Source organism: Copadichromis virginalis, linkage group LG22 (assembly GCF_057382275.1).
Source record: "Copadichromis virginalis isolate Kocher_CV1m ecotype Utaka linkage group LG22, C_Virginalis_male_GT1.1, whole genome shotgun sequence".
In the NCBI taxonomy this organism is placed as follows: Eukaryota; Metazoa; Chordata; class Actinopteri; order Cichliformes; family Cichlidae; genus Copadichromis; species Copadichromis virginalis.
Window position 1 is genome coordinate 35,264,533 of NC_140638.1, and position 9,374 is coordinate 35,273,906.

The following is a 9,374-nucleotide window of genomic DNA, read 5'->3' on the forward strand; positions in this document are numbered from 1 at the left end:
TCCTACAAAAACACCATTCAAAGACAGCCAGCTCTTGGATGTGAATGCACATTTAAAACTCAGACATTTGACACAATTAAGGAAATAGTTTCCACTTTAATTCAAATTTCACCTAGAACATTTCACTGTAAGCAAACGGCAAACAAAGTGATGCTTAAAACTTCTGAATTCCCACGATTCGAGCAGGCAAATGTTTAAAAGAAAAGCACATTTAAAAACTGCTTTCAACAAATGTAAAATTTTGACAGTTTGTCCCTTTGGAGAAAAAAAAATAAATAAAAAAAATGACAACGGAAAAAACCCGTCTTGGACACAGAAGTCTAGAAACAGCAGGGTTTGTTAATGCATAAGAAGTCCCTCCAGGATTAAAAGGGCTCTGAACGAGCGGGTCGATGCACAACCGAGCAGTGACCCACACAATATTGTTTAGACCGCTACTGGGTGCCACCTAAAGTGTCATCACTTTCAGCTAAATTAACAATCATTTCTCAGCACATCAACACTACACTGTTCGTCCAACTTCAGCGCCTCTGTGTGCTCAGTCCACAGTCCTTTACTCCATAGAGTCGGGGTCTGCCTGGGCCATGTAGGCATCCAGTTCTGCGTCCAAATGTCCCTTAGTCTTTGACATGTAGGCATCCAGCTGGTTGTCCAGCTGCTCGCGAGTAACAGCCGGTCTACCGACACCTCGGCCACGTCCACGTCGCCCAGCAAAACCGCCACGTCCACGCAGCCCCCCGCGACCTGTCAAGCAACACAGAGCAGAAATCTTCAGGAGTTTGTTCAACTGAAGAGCAAATGTTTTGTTGGCTCTGAATTTAAAGTCCCCCTCACAAAGTCTTCAATAATCTTATCTTAGAGCCCTCAAAGAACCGCATCACCCCAACAGAGCACCTCGCTCCCAATCTGCTGCTTCACTTGTAGCTCATCAGATAATTGAAGTTTAAATGGGAGGCAGAGCCTTCAGCTTCTGTGGAAGAGCTCCCAGTCTAGATCCAGGAGACAGACACCCTCTGTCCTTTTTAAGATTAGGCTCAAACCTTTCCTTTTTAATAAAGCATATAGTTAAGGCTGGATCAGGTGACCCTGAATCCTTCCTTAGTTACTCTACAATAGGCCTAGGCTGCCAGGAGCTTCCCATGATGCACTTTATGCACCTTTATCCAGCTACAGCATTTACCCCACTCTACATTTAGTCATTAGTTATCACTTTTTGTTGTCCTGTGTCAGCGTCTCTACCGTAACATGAAGCACTTTGAGGCGAGCGCTGCTGTGACTTGCACTGTATGAATAAAACAGTTTTGAATAGATATTAAAAAATGACAGTTCACTGGTGCTACACAAATAAGCTGAATTAAATAACAATAAGCCCCTGACCTCTGGGCATTCCTCGAGCTGCTCCTCGGGACAGAGCTCCTCCTCTTCCAACACCTGCACCACGCTGGCGGCCTCCTCTACGCATTGCCATACGACCGGCAGAACCACGGCCTCGCATGGGCCCACCTGTAGAACCTCGCTTCCCTGTGTAATGCAAAGCCAACACTCAGTAGGAGCACTTAAAAACGAAGCGACAGTCAAACCAACGTTTCTGAAAGCATTTCACTAGTCCCACATGGCATTAAGGTTGGCGGCCCGTCTCCTGCAGACATCCCAGGTACCAGTTGCCTAGGTAATTCTCTAATGCATTCAATGCTAGGCTACATGTCAATCAATGGCACCCTGCGCACTCATTGGTAGTCGCTTGCATGGACGTTGAGATGAGAGATAAGATCCTGGGTCCCACCTGCCAAATGTGTTTCACCATCTACAGTCTCCTGCAAATCACTTCCAGTATGTACACAGCTTAAAGGATGCCATTAGAATCCAGGCAGACACTGAAGTTTGTTGATACATACCTCTCAGGGACAGAGCTCCCCTCATTATGCCTCCTCTGCCTCGTCCCCGAAGACCTCCTCTGTTCATCCCACGCATTCCTCCTCTGCCTCCAGGAGGTCCTCCACGCATCAGAGCCCCAACAGGCCGACCCAGCCGGGCTTGGATGTTGCTCTTCCCCAGTCGCTGCTTTAGGCTCTGACACATGTTAATTACAAATGCTACATTACAAAAGCAATTACGACAAAATTAAAATCAGTAAGCTGAATCCTCAGGAAATATCATCTTGCACATGGCAGTAACAGGAGCCTCGTAATGACCTGCGGCTCAGACTCACAGCAAGTCTTTACTGAACGAGGCCAGCGTGACCTACAGGTGCTGGGCAGGCTGGATTTCACGTGCTGCCACAGAGCTGCGATGAAGGCTGCAATCATGCTGCTCTGTGTGCATGCACACGTTTCACCCAGGACTCTCACACTCTGCACAAACGCTGCAGTCGACTCCAATCACAAACGTTAACAAATAAGAAATCAAATCTAAAATGCTGTCGGTACCTTAGCTGGATTCTTCCTTTGATTTTAATTTTGAAAGAGCCAGGAACTTGTTATTATAGACTACATCATTTTAAAAGGTCTTATACTTGTACAGGAGTTGTTCCAAAATCAAAGGGCTTTGAACATTTCTGTCAAAAAGGACATTTTAACTTGGACTCTGCAGTCAGTTTAAGGTTGCCATGAAAACTGAAACAAGCCCAGGGGATGATCGTCTTCCGACCCATTTTTCAATCCCCGTTATTTGGAAAGAACATTTGGAAATCAGAGCAGCGTGTGGAGAATTAAGTCACCCGAAACGTAAAAGAAATGCCTAATTGTCAAACACTGATCAGAGCTGTGAGCAGCAGAAGCTTTTCACATTTCAAACTGGGCTGTGGCAGTCCAAGGTTTGGGGAATGGCTGGAATAATAAACCGTTTTGGCACGATCGCTTTTACGTCATTGTTAATATAAAAATGGAAAAATCCAGGTGTTTTCCTATCAAACCTGATACCATCCCTCAGCATCACTGCTGACACTGTGGTTTGATGTCTGCAGGCTCCAGGTAATCTTTTTTTTTTTAAATTTCACATCACACTTTGTCCACAGACTGACCAGGTCAGAGACCAGCTGGAGGACTGGATGGATCCAAAATATTCAAGATCACAGATTCTGACTGGACCATAGATGCAGTTCAGCTTCGGTTGTGCTCTTTATTTACCCACTGCTGTGGTGAACAGCAGCATCAGAGAACCACGGGTGACTGATTTCCTTCTCTACTCACACACTCAGGCCACGTCCACATGGACACAGGTGTTTTTGTAAACTGAGATTTTCCGTTTAAATAAAAAAATCCCGTCAACATTTATATGCAAAAAACAAATTGAATAGCTTTCAAAAACGACCCAAAGCAACAGGTGGCGATATAATCAGGGCTGCACATAAGTGGTCCGCAGGTACGCATGCGCTGTCAAAATGAAAGACGCGCACCAGATAAGAAATTACAACGCGCGTTTGCGTCCATATAAAAGGCAGTGTTTTTGTCCACTAGAGTGGGAATTTCACGGCACATTCTGCACCACATCTCTGTGCGTTCATCATTTGTTTGAAGCCAGCTCACCTCCTGCAACCACGAGAATACGTGTTTCTTCGGACTCCTTCTGCCATTCTTTGGAGGTGGAGGAACATCACAGTAACTGCTTAAAGGAGCTTCTTCGACATCTTTAAGAGTTCTAAACAAATGTCTGTCCTCCTCCTGAAAATCTTATGTACGCAAACGCGCGTTGCAACTTCTTATCTGGTGCGCATCTTTTATTTTGACAGCGCATGCGCACCTGCAGACCACTTATGTGCAGCCCTGTCTATAATCCTAACTGTGTAGAAATGTTAGCCAATCAGAAGTCGAGCAGCCTGGGAGGGAAAGCGTAAACAAAGATGTCTTTCTAAACTGTATTTGTATATGAAAGCATGTAAAAGCTGCAGATTAACAGCAACAATATTTTGTCAATATTGTAGAAATTCATCGCATGGAAACAATAACGTGTGATGCAAAAAAAAAGGTGCACACCCTTGGCGTTGAGTCCACACATAAAGTTTTTAAAAATCTGTTTTCAGTGATGCAAAACGCCGTGCACGTGTGGATGAAAGGCCCAACGCACAGAAGAAGCTGCGTTCTCAAAAACACTCGTGTACGTGTGGACGTAGCCTTAATTCGGGTTAAACATATTCAGATGGAACCAACAGTGCCACGGACACCAATTTCACCCGAGCGTCGCGCTCACCTGCTTGTGATTCAGAGCGGCTTGCACCGAAGGCCGGTTCTCCATCTGCTGGGCCAGCCGACGATTGCGGGCGCTAGCCAAATGCTGCTGTTGCATGGTGGCTCGAATGCTTACCGCAGTGGGTTGCTTGTTCTTCAGCATGTTAGTGAAGCTTTAGAGGTGGGAGGGAAAAAGAAGGAGGAAGTAAAAGAAGGGGACAGGGGATATACAGAGGAGGAGGAAGCAGGGTTCCACATCATGTCATTTCTCATATGGACGATCGTGGCAGCTCTTTAGTCATGTTAGACTTTGTTCCACTTGTTGGCACTTATTTTCTCTCTCAATCATATGATATTCCAGAGTTACTTACACTTGACTTTAGCCTGTGTTGTAAAATTAACACAAGGAGAAAAAACAGTTGAAAGCAGACTTCAGGACAGAAGGAGAGAGAAAGTTTCAGAAGAAGAGCCACAATTGCCACTTACGAGCCTCCAGCTGACACTGCAGGGATGTCATCATGTCGCAGCAGCAGAGGCCAGGGCATGAGGTGTGCTTTGGCACCCAGCCACTTACAGGATGGACCGTGACTTTATTTAAACCACCAAGTGGTCAGGAACTAGGGAACTGGGGGGAAGGGGTAGTCCCTTGTCACGTCCAAGCTAGGACTGAGTACTCTGAGCAGGGAAAGGAGAAAGAAGAAGAAGAAAGATGATAGAACACGAGGAGATAAAAAGCTTCACTTTTACTGGTCTGAGAGAGAAAAAGATGAGAGGCAGAAAAGACGAGATGCCCCATCTCACTGACTTAGCTTTAGCCCTCCTGTCCCATTTAATGGTGTATACATGACGTATACAGTGCTGTTTAAACAGGGAGCCAGCGTGCCGAGGCATTTACAGGATGGTGGTCTGGTTCTGCGTATGCTTTACCAACCACGACCGCTACAGTCACCCCTCGTCTACATGTGCGTGCTGCTCACACAAAACATTTGGCCTGGGCAAGCCCCTCCTGCCCCACACTTCATTTACATGTAACACAAACAAGGACAGGGCCAAGAGAGTTGAATGAGCAGCGCACACACGGGAACAGCCAGAGCTGCATCCATATCAGGTTTGGTCCCAACAGTAGGTTCCGCAGAGAGTATCAGAACCTGCACAAGCCAAGGCTGGCAGCAGGTGACTAATTTCTGACAGGGTGCGTAGCCTCTCACCGCTCATTTAGGGACACTTTGGTGGTGCTTTTCAGGACAACTTTTTGGGAGGCAGCCGCACTCATTTTGAAAGACTTTGATTGTAGAGTCCTGGAAACAGAAAAGAGAATGTGTTTCACCTCCCTCTCTTTTACACATAATGTACGCACTACTACTAGAAGTTAAATTATCACTTTTAAGTCACTGTTGCAAGGAATTTGCTGTAATTAACATCAGCTGTTACACACGTGTTTAACAGAGAGGACTACACACAGTGTCACACAAATCCTCCCTGTAGGAGTAACCCACGACCCCCTCCCACCCAAGCTACACTTCAGACCACCGCCAGTTTGGTTGACTTAGCAAAGTTTTCAACTTCTTTAAACTCTTTTCTGTGTCACCAGCAACAAAAGGGATCGATTCTTTAAGAGAACGTTTTAATTTTAACCCAATTGTCGATCACGTCCGGTGGAAAAATTAAATGTTTAGCGAGCGTCCATCCGGTTATAACAAACTGCAGAGACAAGAACACGGAGTAACGATTCCGCCTCGTCTTCGCTAGCATGTCGTTTATCGACGAACAACAACTTCGTCTCATACTTACAGCGGATTCTGCGTTGGTAGAGAAATGCCTCAAAGCTAGCTAAGGTTAGCTTTAGCAGCACGGCGGCTTCGTATAGGTGTCCGTGTATCCTGTTTAAATACAACTGACCATATACTAGCTCCCCACGCACGCGCGGTTTGAAACAGCGCTTAGGTAAGCGACCCTATATCAAACTCTCCCAGGAATATTGTAATAACGCGGAAATCGAGACTCCTTCGCGATCCGAAAGCCTAAAATGGTGCTCCTGGCTACTGATGGGAAGAAAATGGAGAGGTTCTTGTGACGCTGACGTCACGAGGGCACGACTTCCTGTCCGCTCGCGCTGGTTCAGTAAAATGGCAGCTACAGCTTTAGTCGAAGGTTCTTCTGGTAACGATGCTGTTGCCGAGGGTTTGCTCGACCTCCTGAGACCAGCGATACAGCAGCTCGACCTGCATGTGAACTCGGTCAGGTAACTCGCGTCCTCGTTAGATTAGACCGCGCCAGCTTGTTGACAGTCAGCTGACTTTCCCCGTCAGACTGATTGTTTTGTTGTTCAGTTGTCTCTGGACTCACGTGACTCACGTTTCTTTACAGAAAAAGCCAAGTGGAATTAAGAGAACATATAGACGGTCTGGCCACAGGTAAGGTCCTGCTTCAAATATAGCATCAGCTATAAAAGATTCATAAATAACGTGCTGTGTGCGGTTTTTCAGAGTTATGCAGGATAAACGAACATCAGAAGGTGGCTCTGGACCTGGACCCATATGTAAAGAAGTTGCTGAATGCGAGGCGTAGAGTTGTGCTAGTAAACAACATCCTGCAGAACGCTCAGGTCAGTGACCAGTCTGTAGCTGAGCTTCTTCTGTATCACGCTCTGCCCGTCAGCATGCCTACGATCAGCCTTCGTCACATCAGACATTAGGCAGGAAATTAGTATAATGTAATATTGGGCCCCTGTAAGGGAGGTATACTACAAATACTGTATGACGAGACTTGTAATTCCGATTTCCATGGCGACCACAGATATACTAACTATTCAAGTTACCTGAAAATGGTGTGAAAACGATATAGAAACATTACACAACCTGAGCTTTCTTTGTCCAGGAACGTCTGAGGCGGCTCAACCACAACGTGGCCAAAGAGACGGCGCGGAGGAAGACGATACTGGAGACATCGGGCGTCTTCGCTTCCCGCTCACCTAGTAAACCATGAACCTCACCTTGAACCTCCTGCTCCACACAGTAAATACTGTGAGCTATTTTGATCAGCAGGAACGGTTGATTGTGATTATAGGAAGCTAAAAACCAGGAGGGGCCGGTCTTCCTTTGACATTTGCTTGTCTTTTTGTTTAATACCTCGCTGATGTTCTGCTTTTGTCACAGTGAAAAAGCTGCTGTCTGCTTACCATTTGGCAACTTCAGAGTACGGGCTTGCACAGTGGAGATATTTATGTAATAATTCTAATGCACTCAATAAATAGATACACTATGTGGACAAAACTATAGGAGCCACAGCTCTTAATCTTTTGATGTTTTTATTGCCACAGGTGTGTGAAATCAATCACTGGCTTTGCAACCTGCCTCACAAACATTTGTGAAAGAATGGGTCATTCACTGTAAGGCAGTGTGGAAGTGTACAAGATGCCACTGTCGGTGAATCTTTACTCCACGATGATACACAATCAACTGGAAGTGGTATTCACTGGTGTCAAAAGTGGAAGTGTTGGAAACCCCAGTAACTCAGCAGCCCAGTGGCAGACCACAGAGTTAGGGCCTTATATATTTGGACACTGACACAAGTTGCTGTTGTTTTCTTTCTTTTTTTCTTTTACCCGTTTACTGAAACATATTCCAATTATACTTATATAATGGACACTGACATAATGTGCAGCTTTCATTTGAGACGATCTTCATCCAAATTGGATGAAGGGTTTAGGACACAGGTGTCGAACTCCAGGCCTCGAGGGCCGGTGTCCTGCAGGTTTTAGATGTGTCCTTGAACCAACACAGCTGATTGAAATGGCTAAATGACCTCCTCAACATGTCTTGAAGTTCTCCAGAGACTGGTAATGAAATAATCATTTGATTCAGGTGTGTTGACCCAGGGTGAGATCTAAAACTTGCAGGACACCGGCCCTCGAGGCCTGGAGTTCGACACCCCTGGTTTAGGAGTTTCAGCTCCTTAACATGTGCCACCTGCTTTTTAAACGAACCAAAAGTAATTGGACAAATGTGGGTGATTCCTTCGTTATGTCATTATCAATTAAGCAGATAAAAGGCCTGGAGTTGATTTGAGGTGTGGTGTTTGCATTTGGAAGACAACATGTGGTCAAAGGAGCTCTCCATGCAGGTGAAACAGGCCGTACTTAAACTGGAAACAGAAAAAACTCATCTGAGAAATTGCTGCAATATTAGGAGTGGCAAAATCTTCAGATTGTACATCCTGAGAAAGAAAGAAAGCACTGGTGAACTCAGCAACACAAAAGACCTGGACGTCCACAGAAGACAGCAGTGGTGGATGATCACAGAATCATTTCCACGGTGAAGAGAAACCCCATCACAACCAGGTGAACAACACTCTCCAGGAGAGGTAGCTGTATCGATGTCCAAGTCTAAATGCAGAGGGTTCACTGCAAGGTGCAGGCCGACCATAAGCCTCAAGAATAGAAAGGTTAGACTGGACTTTGATTAAACAAAAAGAACTGAAAAAGCCAGCACAGTTGTGGAAAAACATCCTTTGGACAGATGAAACCAAGATCAACCAGAACGATGGCAAGAAAACAGTATGACGAAGGTGTGGAACGGCTCGTGATCAGAAACATATCACATCATCTGTAAAACACAGTGATGGCTCGGGTGTGCATAGCTGCCAGTGGCACTGGGACACTGGTGTCTATTAACGATGTGACACAGGACAGAGGCAGCAGCGTGAACTCTGAGGTGTTCAGAGACAGCCTGTCTGCTCACATCCAGCTAAATGCAGTCAAACTGAATGTTCCATAGTTCAGATGGACAATGACCCAAAACAACCCAGTTTATCAAAGAAAAACAGTGGGATATTCTTAAATGGCCAAGTCAGTCACCTGATCCTAGCCCAGCTGAACATTTCACTTACTGAAGACTGAACCTGAGACAGAAAGGCCCACAAACAAACAGCAACTGAAAGCTGCTGCAGTGACGGCCTGGCAGCATTAAACAGAAGGAAACCATCATCTGGTGATGTCCACGAGTCCAGACTTCAGGCTGTCAGTGTCAGCAAAGAGCTTTCAACCAAGTATTACAAGTGAACATTTTACTTTCAGTTATTTAATTTGTCCTTTTGAGCCCCTGAAATGAAGGGATTGTGTTTTAAAAAAGATCCAGGTCGTTTCATTTTTCTGCAATCATTTTGTTCAACCCACTGAATTACAGCTGAAAGTCTGCACTTCAGCTGCATCCA

At 45.5% G+C, this 9,374-nt stretch overlaps 2 protein-coding genes across 2 annotated transcripts; one reads left to right on the forward strand and one right to left on the reverse strand.

Annotated features, from left to right (window-relative positions):
• Positions 1–76: 76 nt before the first annotated feature.
• On the reverse strand, positions 77–6,019 carry chtopa (chromatin target of PRMT1a). Its single transcript, XM_085445730.1, has 6 exons — positions 5,955–6,019; positions 5,372–5,461; positions 4,186–4,336; positions 1,896–2,070; positions 1,378–1,521; positions 77–744 (listed from the first exon to the last, which is right to left on the reverse strand). Exons 2-6 carry the CDS (start codon positions 5,434–5,436, stop codon positions 554–556), a joined length of 726 nt encoding a protein of 241 aa, XP_085301856.1. The 5' UTR covers positions 5,437–5,461; positions 5,955–6,019; the 3' UTR covers positions 77–553.
• Positions 6,020–6,208: 189 nt separating this feature from the next.
• snapin (SNAP associated protein) lies at positions 6,209–7,438 on the forward strand. Its single transcript, XM_085445731.1, has 4 exons — positions 6,209–6,405; positions 6,531–6,577; positions 6,650–6,768; positions 7,041–7,438. The coding sequence occupies exons 1-4, from the start codon at positions 6,209–6,211 to the stop codon at positions 7,146–7,148; spliced, it is 471 nt and encodes a 156-aa protein (XP_085301857.1). The 3' UTR covers positions 7,149–7,438.
• The last annotated feature ends 1,936 nt before the right edge of the window (positions 7,439–9,374 follow it).